The sequence below is a fragment of the Hemitrygon akajei genome, chromosome 28 (genome assembly GCF_048418815.1).
Source record: "Hemitrygon akajei chromosome 28, sHemAka1.3, whole genome shotgun sequence".
Taxonomy (NCBI): domain Eukaryota; kingdom Metazoa; phylum Chordata; class Chondrichthyes; order Myliobatiformes; family Dasyatidae; genus Hemitrygon; species Hemitrygon akajei.
In genome coordinates this window covers 17113367-17127429 of record NC_133151.1, presented here as the reverse complement: position 1 = coordinate 17127429, position 14063 = coordinate 17113367, and the positions used below count along the sequence as shown (strand labels likewise).

At 47.9% G+C, this 14063-nt stretch overlaps 1 protein-coding gene across 2 annotated transcripts in view; it reads left to right on the top strand.

Annotated features, from left to right (window-relative positions):
- Nucleotides 1-14063, top strand: part of LOC140717721 (REST corepressor 2-like) — a 51696-nt gene that overhangs the window by 13909 nt on the left and 23724 nt on the right. For both annotated transcript variants that reach the window (XM_073031404.1, XM_073031403.1), the window contains exons 2-5: nucleotides 767-961; nucleotides 1171-1227; nucleotides 8330-8410; nucleotides 9892-9944. In XM_073031404.1, coding sequence (XP_072887505.1) covers nucleotides 769-961; nucleotides 1171-1227; nucleotides 8330-8410; nucleotides 9892-9944 — 384 coding nt within the window. In that variant the 5' untranslated portion in view covers nucleotides 767-768. The remainder of the gene's footprint in view (nucleotides 1-766; nucleotides 962-1170; nucleotides 1228-8329; nucleotides 8411-9891; nucleotides 9945-14063) is intronic.

Here is a 14063-nt window from a genome sequence, read left to right as displayed (position 1 = left end):
ACGGGAGACCCACACCACCGGGTTCAGGAACAGATATTACCCCTCAACCATCAGGCTCCTGAACCGGTGTGGATAACATCACTCACCACAACACTGAACTGATTCCACAACCTGCAGACTCGCCTTCAAGGACTCTTTGCAACACACATTATCAGTATTTTTGTAAATGCCTGGTAGAAAATGAGTCTCGAGGTGATAGCCTCAGGGCCTGGTTCGGTTCTGTTGTGAAATGTGATTCTTGTGGCAGTGGCACAGTGTAAAACAGAGCAAAAAAAAAGTTGTGAGGTGGTGTTCCTGGGTTCATTGTGCGTTGAGAAATCTGATGTAGGAGGGGAAGAAGCTGTTCCTGAAACGTCAAGTATGTGTCGTCAGGCTCTTGTACCTCCACCTTGATGGTAGTAATGAGAAAAGGGAGCGTCTTGCGTGTTGGGCGTCCTTAATGATGGATGCCATTTTTTTTTTGTTGGGGTCCTTGACGGTGAGGAGGGCTTTGCCTGTGATAGAGCTGGTTTTGCAACTTTATCCAATTCTGTCCATGGGAGCCTCCATACCAGACGTTGATGTGACCTGTCAGACTGACGTGCGTGGACTTTGATAATAAATTTTCTTCGACTCTGGAATTCAGCAGTGGCTGGGAAGTTTCCAGTCACCTTCCCGGGAAAAGAACAGAGTTCCTGTTTGGAATGGGGTTGAGAACCTGTGGAGGATTGGTAAACCTCTGTCTCCTGACCAGCTGCCTCTCTCTCTCTCTCTCTCTCTGGGCCAGTGATGCCGGTGATGATGGAGAAGCCGGGCTCGGCGGGAATACTGTCCCGGGGAGCCAGGATGAAGGGCCTGAACAACGGGAGCCAACAGCTCCGGGAGTCGGAGGAGGAGGAGAGCAGCGATGAGGAACAGCCGCACGCAGCCATGTCTGTCCTCTCCATTGAGTGGAAGAGGCGGGAGCAGCACGGACTGCACGGTGGGCACCTCTGTCCAACCCAGTCCCTCACCTACCCTCCTCACTGTTGCCCCTCTCCCCGTCACCCTTCCATTCCTCTGACCCCCCCCCATCACCGTCTCTCTCCTCTACTCGCAATCCAACACTGCCCCTTCCCACCTCCAGTCCCTCTGCTCTCTGAGTATCTTCTCTATTCCAGTAAATGCTTGTCTTGTTCTCTTTCCCTGCAGACAGCATGATCCGGGTTGGATCGGACTACCAAGCAGTGGTGCCGGAGTGTCACCCAGGTACGAATCCCGTGGGGCGGTAGGGGAAGGAATTACCTCATGAATTGTGCGGAAAGCAGTGCAGAGGCAGGGGTGGCGGGCTGCCTGACCTGCGGGGTGTACGTGGGAGGTGAAACAGCTAGTATTTATCGTGGTTTTTAGAATTATATTCAGAGGTACAGCACGGGGGGAGGGGGCGGTTCAGTCGCTGGGCATTCAGGATGAGGTAGCAAATTGGATTGGACACTGGCTTTGAGGGAGAAGCCAGAGAGTGGTCGTAGAGGGTTGCCCTCTCTACCGCATCCCATTGACCATAGCCCTCCATACCTCTCCCATCCGTGTACTTATCCAAATTTCTCTTAAATGTTGCCGTCGAACCCACTTCAACTGACAGCTCTCAGCACCTTCTGAGTGAAATAGATTCCCCTCACTTTCCCCTCAAATATTTTATCTTCTGCCCTTGAAACAACCTGATCTGTGGAAAAAGCCTGCTTGCGTTTACCCTATCTGCGGCCCTCATAATTACGTATACCTCTGTCACATCTCCAGCCATTCCCCTACGGTCACAGGGAATGAAGTCCGAACCTATTCAGCCTTTCCCTATAACTTCCTTGTGAGATTTATTTTCTCTATTCTTTCGAGCTTCTGACTTCCCTCAGTTGCCAGGCACTCTGTCCAGAAGGCCTTAAGACACAGCAGAATTAGGCCATTTAGCCCATCGAGTCTGCTCTGCCATTTCATCATGGCTGATCCTTTCCTAGCCCCAATCTCTTGCTTTCTCCCGACATCTCTCCATGCCCCAACTAATCAAAAATCTATCAGCCACTGTCTTGAACACAACTAAAGACTAGGCCTCCACTCCAGCCTGTGGCAATGAATTTCACACTTTCACCATTTCTGGCTTTAAAAAAAGTTCCTCCTCCTCTCCATTCTAAAAGGACACCCCTTTATTCTGATGCTGTGTCCTCTGGTCCTAGACTCCCCCACCACAGGAAACATCCTCTCTACATCCACTCTATCTGTGCCCTCTGGTCCTAGACTCCCCCACTATAGGAAACATCCTCTCCACATCCACTCTATCTGTGTCCTCTGGTCCTAGACTCCCCCACCACAGGAAACATCCTCTCCACATCCACTCTATCTGTGTCCTCTGGTCCTAGACTCCCCCACCACAGGAAACATCCTCTCCACATCCACTCTATCTGTGTCCTCTGGTCCTAGACTCCCCCACTACAGGAAACATCCTCTCCACATCCACTCTATCTGTGTCCTCTGGTCCTAGACTCTCCCACTACAGGAAACATCCTCTCCACATCCACTCTATCTGTGCCCTCTGGTCCTGGACTCCCCCACTATAGGAAACATCCTCTCCACATCCACTCTATCTGTGTCCTCTGGTCCTAGACTCCCCCACATCCTCTCCACATCCACTCTATTGAGGCCTTTCAACGTTTGATGGGTTTCAATGAGGTTCTCTCCCCCCCCCCCCCCCCCACCTCATTCTTCTGATTTCCAGTGAGTACAGGCCCAGAGCCATCAAACACTCCTCATGTGACAAGTCTGTCAATCCTGGACCTCCTCTGAATCCTCTCCAACGTCAGCACTTTCTAAGATAAGGGGTGCAGAGTTGCTCACGGTACTCGGTGCGTCCTCACCAGCGCCTTATGAAGTCTCAACATTACATCCTTGCTTTTATATTCCGGTCCTCTTGAAATGAATGCCAACATCGCTTTTGCCTTCCTCACAATCGACGCGGCCTGCAATTTAACCTTTAGGGAAATCTGTACAAGGGCTCCCAAGTCCCCTTACGCCCCAGATTTTTGCATTTTCTCTCCATTTAGAAAACAGTCTACGCTTTTATTTCTTCTGCCAAAGTGCCTGAGCGACCGTACGCTTCCTGTCGGTGCGTTCCTCCATCTTGTTCTTGCTTGGGCTGACGGCTGCTTGCTGTGGTGTGGCCGCTTGATTATTCATCAATATTGTTCTGAAATTTAATGCTTCCATCTCACAGGAGAGGGTTGGTGAGTGCATATTCACCCCATTACTATCCCCCCCATCTCTGTAACTCTTACCCACCTCTCTCAATCCCTCTTACTACCTCCCTTCCCCCTCCCCCGCACCTCTCTCTACCTCCCTCATATAACAAGAAGGAATCAAATTTCACTCTGTTTACACCATTTTCTCCCTCAGCAGACTGGTTTCTGACTTGGGGGAAAGGCGCAAGCTGAGCACAGTGATTTGGGAGCTGAAGGGGTTAAAGACCCAAGCTCGGGAAATGGGATCTCCCTTGTACTTCTGTGACCCCAGTCGTGCTTTCACAAAGAGCCTCCCCTCCCCAATCCCTGCAGACTCTTCAGAGGGAGATCAGGGGTGGGGGGGGGGGGGGGAGAAGCAGAGCAGTCAGTCAGTCACGAGTGGAGAGGACGCAGTTCATTACTAAAATCCAGTAGGTCCAGTTCGCCTGTCCCTACGATCTGAGGGGCGGCTTTGGGTTCGGAGATCGAGGCATCCTAATCTGACCCGGTTGGGTTCGTGGCTCTTTCAGTAGATAGGAGTGGGTAGCCAGCTAGAATCTAATCAGGAGCTTTGCTTATGATATACAGGAGTGGGATCTAATCAAAGAGTTCAGGGTGATTTATTTACAAAATAACCAATCCCTGGAAGTGAGTTAAAGGCTAATCCACTGGTTTCGGGAGTGTGTGTGTGTGTGTGTTTGTGTGGAGCCCGGAGGTTGGTCCTGGCTTTGAGTTATCCGTGCGGGAGTGAGGAATGGGGCTTGTTTTGCTTGTTCTGTGTTGTTCCGTTGAATATAGTAGTTAGGACACGGAGCAGAATGTGCGGCAACACTCGCGGAGTTCCCCCGGCGCATCCTTGGGAACACCACGTTTCAACATGCACGTGATAAATCTGAAGCTTCTGTAACCTAGCATAACGAGGGCAAAAGCTTGAAAGGGGTCACATTTCAATGCGCGGTAGCAGAGCAGTTGGCGTAATGCTTTACGTTTGTACATTCACCTGTGACTGCGTGGGTTTCCTCGCAGTCCTCGCACGTTCCAAAGGTGTACTGGTTGGGGTTAGTGAGTTGTGGGCGTGCTGTGGTGGTGTGGAAGCGTGCCTGCCCCCAGCCCGTTTTCAGACTGTGCTGGTCGCTAACACAATGATGGTTAGTGTAATGCTCCATAGTCCTGATGATCTCTGTCTGTAAGGAGTTTGTACCCTCTCCCTGTAACTACGTGGTTTTCCTCTGAGTGTCCTCCTTTCTCCCTGCATTCCAGACAACATACAGGTTGGGGTTAGTAAATTGTGGGCTCGCTATGTTGGCACCAGAAGCTCAGCGACACTTGCGGGCTGTCTCCAGCACCTCCTTGGTCTGTGTTGGCTGTTGAATCAAGCAGCACGTTGCACTGTATGCTTTGATGTACGTATGACAGAGCTGATCTCTAAATCCATCTTACCCGCCCATTTTAATCTGCCTCACATGTACGTACAGTTGCAAGAAAAAGTTTGTGACCCTTTTGCAGTTACCTGGTTTTCTGCGTTAATTACTCATAAAATGTGGGCTTCATCTAAGTCACAGTAATAGACGAACACAATCTGCCTAAACTAATAACACAAACAATTGTACTTTTTACGTCGTTATTGAGCACACTGTTTAATCATTCACAGTCCAGGCTGGAAAAAGTCTGTGAACCCTTGTATTTAGTAACTGGTAGAACCTCCTTTAGCAGCAAGTACCTCATGGAACCATAAACATTACAGCACAGTACAGGCCCTTCAACCCTCCATGTTGTGCTGACCCATATATTCCTTTAAAAAAAAGTACTAAACCCACACTACCCCGTAACCCTCTATTTTTCTTTCATCCATGTGCCTGTCCAAGAGGTTCTTAAATACCCCTAATGTTTTAGCCTCCACTCACAACTCTCTTTGTGTTTTAAAAAAAAAACAACAGGTACTGACTATTCACCCTATCTATGCCTCTCATAATCTTGTAGACCTCTATCAAGTCCCCTCTATTCTTCTACGCTCCAAAGAGAAAAGTCTCAGCTTGCTAACCTTGCTTCATATGACTTGTTCTCCAAACTGGGCAACATCCTGGTAAATCTCCTCTGCTCCCTCTCCATAGCTTCCACATCCTTCCTATAATGAGGTGACCAGAATTGAACACAATACTCTAAGTGCGGTCTCACCAGAGATTTGTAGAGTTGCAACATGACCTCTCTACTCTTGAACTCAAACCCCCTGTTAATGAAGCCTAGCATCCCATAGGCCTTCTTAACTACCCTATCAACCGCCACCAAATATTTCCTGTAGCTGCCGATCAAACTTGCACAATGGCGAGGAGGAATTTTAGACCATTCCTCCATACAAAACTGTTCCAGTTTGTCAATATTTCCGGGATACCTCGAATGAACAGTCCTGCCACAGCATCTCAATCAAGTTAAGGTCTTGACTCTGACTTGGCCATTCCAAAACACGAACTTTCTTCATTTTATACCATTCTGTTGTTGATTTACTCTTGTGGGCGGATCATTGTTGCGTCATCCAAGCTATTAAGCTTCAGATGTCAGACCTCTACCCTGACGTTCTCCTGTTAAATGTCTCGATACAATTTTGAATTAATTGTTCCCTCAACGATTGCGAGCTGTCCAGACCCTGAGACTGCAAAGCAGCCCCAAGCCATGAATGGTGGTGAGGGAGGAATTAAAAACGCAAACACGAGGAAATCTGCAGGTGCTGGAAATTCAAGCAGAAACGCACACAAAATGCTGGTGGAACGCAGTATTTATCCAGTTTCTATCCCTTCCCACCGATCTCCCCCGGCACTTATCCTTGTAAGCGGAACAAGTGCCAGACTTGCCCTTACACTTCCTCCCTCACCACCATTCAGGGCCCCAGACAGTCCTTCCAGGTGAGGCGACACTTCACCTGTGAGTCAGCTGGGGTGATATACTGCGTCTGGTGCTCCTGGTGTGACCTGACGCAGACTGGGAGACTGTCTCGCTGAACACCTATGCTCTGTCCGCCAGAGAAAGCAGGATCTCCCAGCGGCCGCACGTTTTAATTCCACGTCCCATTCCTGTATGTCAATCCGTGGCCTCCTCTACTGTCAAGATGAAGCCACACTCAGGTTGGAGGAACAACACCTTATATTCCATCTGGGTAGCCTCCAACCTGATGGCATGAACATTGATTTCTCTAACTTCCATGAATGCCCCTTCTTCCCTTATTACCCTATCCCTCATTTATTTATTTATTATTCCCCACCTTTCTCTCTTTTCTCTCTCTGTTCCTCTCACAATCACTCCTTGCCTGCTCTCCATCGTCCTCTGGTGCTCCCCACCTCGTTTCTTTCTCCTTACACCTCCCGTCCCATGATCCTTTCCCTTCTCCAGCTCTGTATCCCTTTTGCCAATCACCTTTCCAGCTCTTAGCTTCATCCCACCCTCTCCGGTCTTCTCCTATAATTTTGGATCTTTACTCCCCCTCCTACTTTCAAATCTCTTACTATCTCTTCTTTCAGTTAGTCCTGACGAAGGGTCTCGACCCAAAACGTTAACTGTACTTCCTATAGATGCTGCCTGGCCTGCTGCATTCCACCAGCATTTTCTGTGTGTTGCTTCATAGTTGGGATGGGGTTTTTGGGGTTAGTGTGCAGTGCCCTTAAAACATAGCAATGTAAATTTCTGCCAAAAAGTTCCACTTTGTTTCATCTGTCCACAGAACATTGTCCCAGAAGCATTGTAGAACATGGTCTTTTGCAAAACAATTTATTTTTTTTGGAGAGCAGAGGTTTCCTCCGTGGTGTCCATCCATGAACACCATTCTTGTTCAGTGGTTTTCTTAGCAGCGGACACATGAACAGAGACTTCAGCAAGTTTTGAAGATTTCTGCAGGTCTTTCGCTGTTGCCCTTGGGTTCGTTTTCACCTCCTTCGGTATTGCACATTGTCTTCTTGCTGTGATCTTTGCAGGCTGTCCACTGCTAGGGAGGGTAGCAACAGCACTGAGTTTCCTCCATTTGTAGACAATTACTTTTACTGTGGTCTGATGAGCACTCGGGTCTTTCGAAATGCTTTTGTAGCCTTTCTCAGCTTCGTTCCATCTCTACAATCCTTCCAAGGTCCTCTGAAAGGTGTTTTGATCGAGGCATGGTGCACATGAACGGGCATTTCTTGAGAAGCAGGTTCTGTCAGTAACCTGAATTTGTCTTTTTTATAGGGCAGGGCACCTCTACAACCCACACCTCCAATCTCAACTTATTGATTGGAACGCCTGACTCCAAATAGGAACGTTTGATGGCTCTGGGTCTGTACTTACTGGTATTTAGAAGGAAGGGGGGGAATCTCATTGAAACCTTAGGAATGTTGGAAGGCCTAGACAGAGTAGATGTGCAAAGGATATTTCCCATGGCGTGGGAGTCTAGGACAAGAGGGCATTGCCTCAGGATAGAGGTGAGTCCATTTAAAACAGAGATGCAGAGAAATTTCTTTAGCCAGAGGCTGGTGAATTTGTGGAATTTATTACCTCAGGGAGCTGTGGAGCCTAGGTCATTGGGTGTATTTATGGCAGAGCTTGATAGGACAGTGCATCAAAGGTTACGTGGAGAAGGCTGGGGAGTGGGGCTAAGGAGGGGAGAAAAAGGATCAGCCATGATTGACTGGCGGAGCAGACTCGATGGACCAGATGGCCTAATTTTGCTCCTGTGTCTTATTGTCTAAATAGCTTTTGTAGAGGGCCTTACTCCAGAGGTTCCCATACTGTTTTGAACTGAGACTGTGATGGTGTGCTCAGTACTGATATAAAATACAATTCTTCTTGTAGGGTAGTAGTGTGTTAATTAGTTTATGCAGATTGTGTTTGTCAATCATTGTGGCTTAGATGAAGATCAGACCACATTTTCTGAGTAATTAAAGCAGAAAACCAGGTAATTGCAAAGGGTGCACATACTCTTTCTGGCATCTGTAGATTCATGCCACTGTACGTTCTCCCCGTCACCGTGTGGGTTTCCTCGGGTGCTCCGGTTTCCTCCCTCATTTCAAAGACGTGCAGGTTAGTAGGTTAATTGGGAAAGATCTTATTTCCAGCTGAACTTCTATTTGTGTGTTCTTTTTTGTCTCTAGACAGTGCCACACGTTTCATTGAGAAAGATGCCAAGGGCATGTTGGTCTGGTCTCCCAACCACAACATCTCCGATGCAAAACGTAAGTTTTAGCCTGATGTTCATGTCCTTCTGAGAAGGGGGCGATTGGGTTTGGCACTGATGTGTTGTCCTGCTAGAGAGCCAGAGACGATAGCGGTGGGCCGGGCGGTCTGCTGCAACCATTCTCTGTGTATGTTGATGGAAAAATTCACCCTGGTTCTGTGGGAGAGAAACACTGTGCACCAAAATATGTTGTCATTGGCAAAAGGTCAGCACAGTCTGACTCCTTCCCTCCCACATAGCCCTCTAATTTTCATTTTTCCCTGTGCCTATCCAAGAGTCTCTTAAATGTCCCTGCTGTTTCTGCAGCTACCACCACTCCTGGGAGCATGTTCCACGCACCCTATGGTGAAAAGAAATCATACCTCTGACCCCCTATACTTCTTTCGAAGCACCTTGAAATTCTGTGCTCTTGCATTAGCCGTTGTCTGGCTATCTCCTCTCATCTTGTTAGATGCTTTCTCACCCTCCTCCACTCCAAAGGAAGCCCTTGCTCACACAACCCACCCTCATGAGACCTGCTTTCTAATCCAGGCAGCGTCCTGGTGAATCTCCTCTGCACCCTCTCTGAAGCTCCCATATCCTTCCGATAATGAGGTGAACACGGTACTCCCGGGTGTGGTCTGACCAGGGTTTTATCGAGCTGCAACACGACCTGGTGTCCCTTGAACTCAAACCCCAGTGGGCCTATGTTCGACTCCTGTGCTGCAGTATCCCCGTAGGTGCTGGTGGGGGGGGAGCTTTGCTCTGGTTTCTGTCAGAGGGAAACGCAGTGCACCTGTACACATGTTGTTAGTGAAGGTGCTGAGAATGCGTGCGTCACTTCACATTCATTTCGAGTGGACCAAATATTAAAGCAAGGATGTAACGCTGAGGTTTTATAAGGCATTCGTTAGACCACATTTGGAGTGTTGTGAGCAGTTTTGGATCCCTTAAAGGATGCACTGGTGTTAGAGAGGGCCTGGAAGAGGGTAGTGAGTAATAATACCAGGAATACGAGGAGCATTTGTTGGCCCTGGGCCTCACTGGAGTTAAGAAAAATGAGGGGTGATCTCATTGAAGCCTATTGAATGCTGAAAGACCTATGTAGAGTGGATGCGGAGAGAATGTTTTCCTATAGTGGGGCAGTCGAGGACCAGAGGGCACAGCCTCAGAATAGAGGGACTTCCCTTTGGAACAAAGATGAGGAATTTCTTTAGCCAGAGGGTGGTGAATCTCAGGAATTCATTGCCACAGATGGCTGTGGAGGCCGAGTCATTAGGTGTATTTAAAGCAGAGTTTGATAGGTTCTCGATTAGTCAGGGCATGAAGGTTATGGGGAGAAGGCAGGAGAATGGGGCTGAGAGGGAAAATAACTCAGCCCTGATGGAATGGTGGAGCAGACTCGGTGGGTTGACTGATATAATTCTGCTCCTCTGTCTTTCAGTACTGGTGACCACAGCCAGCGCAAAGCACTCTTCTAATTCTGCGTCTCTCTTTCAGTTGATGAATACATCGCGATGGCCAAGGAGAAGCACGGTTACAACATTGAGCAGGTAAGGGTTCCAGAGATTGAGGCCTCTCTGTGACCCAGTAGGGCTCAGGGTGAGCCTCACTCCCAACTCAGCAGTTGGGAGTGAGTAACTGTCTAGGAGCTAATCAAGAATTTTAGTGTGCATTTGTATGTGATGTGCAGGGGTGGATTATAGGCTGGGGTCTAATCCAGGGGTTCAGGGGTGGTTTATAGAAACCCTACATAGAAACATAGAAACCCTACAGCACAATACAGGCCCTTTGGCCCACAAAGCTGTGCCGAACATGTCCCTACCTTAGAAATTACCTACGGTTACTCATTGCCCTCTATTTTTCTCAGCTCCATGTACCTGTCCAGGAGTCTCTTAAAAGACCCTAATGTATCTGCCTCCACCACCGTCGCCAGCAGCCCATTCCACGCACTCACCACTCTGTGTTTTTAAAAAAAACTTAACTCTGACATCTCTCTACCTACTTCCAGGCATCTTAAAACTGCTTACTCGTGCTAGCCATTTCAGCCCTGGGAAAAGGCCTCTGACTATCCACATGATCAATGCCTTTCATCATCTTATACACCTCTAACAGGTCACCTCTCATCCTCCATCGCTCCAAGGAAAAAAGGCCGAGTTCACTCAACCTATTCTCATAAGGCAGGCTCCCAAATCCAGGCAACATCCTTGTAAGTCTCCTCTGCACCCTTTCTATGGCTTCCACACCCTTCCTGTAGTGAGGCGACCAGAACTGAGCACAGTCCAAGTGGGGTCTGACCAGGGTCCTATATAGCTGTAACATTACCTTTCGGCTCCTAAACTCAGACCCACGGTTGATGAAGGCCAATGCACCGTACGCCTTCTTTAACCACACAGTCAATCTGCACAGCAGCTTTGAGTGTCCCATGGACTCAGACTCCAAGATCCCTCTGATCCTCCACACTGCCAAGAGTCTTACCATTAATACTATATTCTGCCATCATATTTGACCTACCAAAATGAACAACTTCACACTTATCTGGGTTGAACTCCATCTGCCACTTCTCAGCCCAGTTTTGCATCCTGTCGATGTCCCACTGTAACCTCTGACAGCCCTCCACACTATCCACAATACCCTCAACCTTTGCGTCATCATCAGATTTACTAACCCATCCCTCCACTTCCTCATCCAGGTCATTTTATAAAAATCACCAAGAGTAGGAGTCCCAGAACAGATCCCTGAGGCACACCACTAGTGACTGACCTCCATTCAGAATATGACCCGTCTACAACCACTCTTTGCCTCCTGTGAGCAAGCCAGTCCTGGATCCACAAAGCAATGTCCCCTTGGATCCCATGTCTCCGTACTTTCTCAATAAGCCTTGCATGGGGTACCTTATCAAATGCCTTGCTGAAATCCATATACACTACATCTACTGCTCTACCTTCATCAATGTATTTAGTCACATCCTCAAAAAATTCAATCAGGCTCGTAAGGCACAACCTCCCTTTGACAAAGCCATACCGACTATTCCTAACCATGTTATGCCTCTCCAAATGTTCAACCTTCCAATCCTCTGGAACCTCTCCTGTTTCCATTGTTGATGCAAAGATCATTGCCGGAGGCTCAGCAATCTCCTCCCTGCCTGCCACAGTAGCCTGGGGTACATCTTGCTGGCCCCAGTGACTTATCCAACTTGACGCTTTCCAAAAGCTCCAGCACATTCTCTTTCTTAATATCTACATGTTCAAGCTTTTCGGTCTGCTGTGAGTCATCCCTATAATCGCCAAGATCCTTTTCCGTAGTGAATACTGAAGCAAAGTACTCATTAAGTACCTCTGCTATCTCCTCTGATACCATACACACTTTCCACTGTCACACTTGATTGGTCCTATTCTCTCATGTCTTATCCTCTTGCTCTTCTCATACTTGTAGAATGCCTTGGGGTTTTCCTTAATCCTGTCCACCAAGGCCTTCTGAAGGCTGTTCTGGCTCTCCTAATTTCTTTCTTAATCTCTTTCCTGCTAGCCTTATAATCTTCTAGATCTCTATCATTACCTAGTTTTTTGAACCTTTCATTAGCTCTTCTTCTTGACTAGATTTTCAACAGACTTTGTACACCACGGTTCCTGTACCCTACCATCCCTTCCCTTTTTCATTGGAATGTACCTATGCAGAACATCATGCAAATATCCCCTGAACATTTGCCACTTTTTTTCTGTACATTTCCCTGAGAACATCTGTGCCCAATTTATGCTTCCAAGTTCTTATCTGAGAGCATCATATTTCTCCTTACTCCAATTAAACGCTTTTCTAGCTTGTCTGTTCCTATCCCTCTCCAATGCTATGGTAAAGGAGATAGAATTGTGATTACTATCTTCAAAATGCTCTCCCACTGAGAGATCTGACACCTGACCAGGTTCATTTCCCAAAACCAGATCAAGTACAGCCTTTCCTCTTGTAGGCTTATGTACATATTGTGTAAAGAAACCCTCTTCAACAGACATAACAAACTCCACCCCATCTAAAGCCCTCGCTCCAGGGACATGTCAATCGATATTTGGGAAATTAAAATCTCCCACCACAACAACCCTGTTATTATTACACCTTTCCAGAATCTGTCTCCCTATCTGCTCCTCAATGTCCTGTTACTATTGGGTGTTCTTCCTGTTCCTAACTTCCACCCACAGAGATTCTGTAGACAACCCCTCCATGACTTCCTCCTTTTCTGCAGCCGTGACGCTATCTCTGATCAACACGCCCCCACCTCTTTTGCCTCCCTCCCTGTCCTTTCTGAAACATCTAAAGCCTGGCACTTGAAGTGGTCATTCCTGCCCCTGCACCATCCAAGTCTCTGTAATGGCCACAACATCATAGCTCCAAGTACTGATCCACGCTCTAAGCTCATCTGCTTTGTTCATAATACTCCTTGCATTAAAATAGACACATCTCAAACCATCTGTCTGAGCGTGTCCCTTCTCTATTACCTCCCCCTCACACTGTCTCCAAGCTTTCTCTATTTGTGAGCAAACAGCCTCTTCTTTCATCTCCAGTTTGGTTCCTACCACCCCCCAGCAATCCTAGTTTAAACTCTCCCCAATAGCCTTAGCAAACCTCCCCGCCAGGATATTGGTCCCCTTGGGATTCGAGTACAACCTGTCCTTTTTGAACAGGTCTCTCCTGCCCCAAAAGAGGTCCCAATGATCCAGAAATCTGAATCCCTGCCCACTGCTCCAATCCCTCAGCCACGCATTTATCCTCCACCTCACTCTATTCCTGTACTCACTGTCACGGGCACAGGGAGTAATCCCAAGATGACAACCTTTGTGGTCCTGCTTCTCAACTTCCTTCCTAACTCCCTGTAGTCTGTTTTCAGGACCTCCTCCCTTTTCCTGCCTATGTTGTTGGTACCAATATGTACCACGACCTCTGGCTGTTCTCCTTCCCACTTCAGGATATCATGGACACGATCAGAAACATCCCAGACCCTGGCACCTGGAAGGCAAACTTCTTTGCTTCTTTCCTGCATCCACAGAATCGCCTGTCTGACCCCCTAACTATAGAGTCCCCTGGGAGTGGGTTACTGACTGGGATCTAATCCTGAGGGTCAGGGGATTGTTTGTAAATAACAGATCCCTGGGAGTGGGCTCCAGACTAATCCAGTGGTTTGGGTTGTCCTAGAGTTCCAGTTGTTTGTGTGAGTGGGTGGGTGGGAAGGGTGAACAATTTCCCCTGGGGTTCATTGACTCCCAGCCCCACTCCAAGTCCACTCCTTTCAGTCTCTCGCAGAAGAAAAGACCCAGAACACTTAGTTCTCAGATACACAACAAGATAAAACACTCCCTTCATTGGATGGCGCACATTCCAAAGCCCCCGTTATTTCTAGTCATAACCCCAAACACTGCTGCTACAGAGGAACCATTACATTACCAGTGCTTCTACAGGAAAAACCATTACATTAGCAGTGGAACCTTTCCCAGGGTGTTACAGATAGAAAGCAGATCCCTGGGAATGGGTTACAGGCTGGAATCTAATCTAGTGTTTGGAGGGGTGGTTTATATATGGATAACAGATCCCTGGGAGTGGGTTACTGACTGGAAACCAGTACAATGCCTGACAAATTGCCAGAGGTTGTGTGATGGTCACGGGTGGTGTAATTGTGCTCTGCTGCC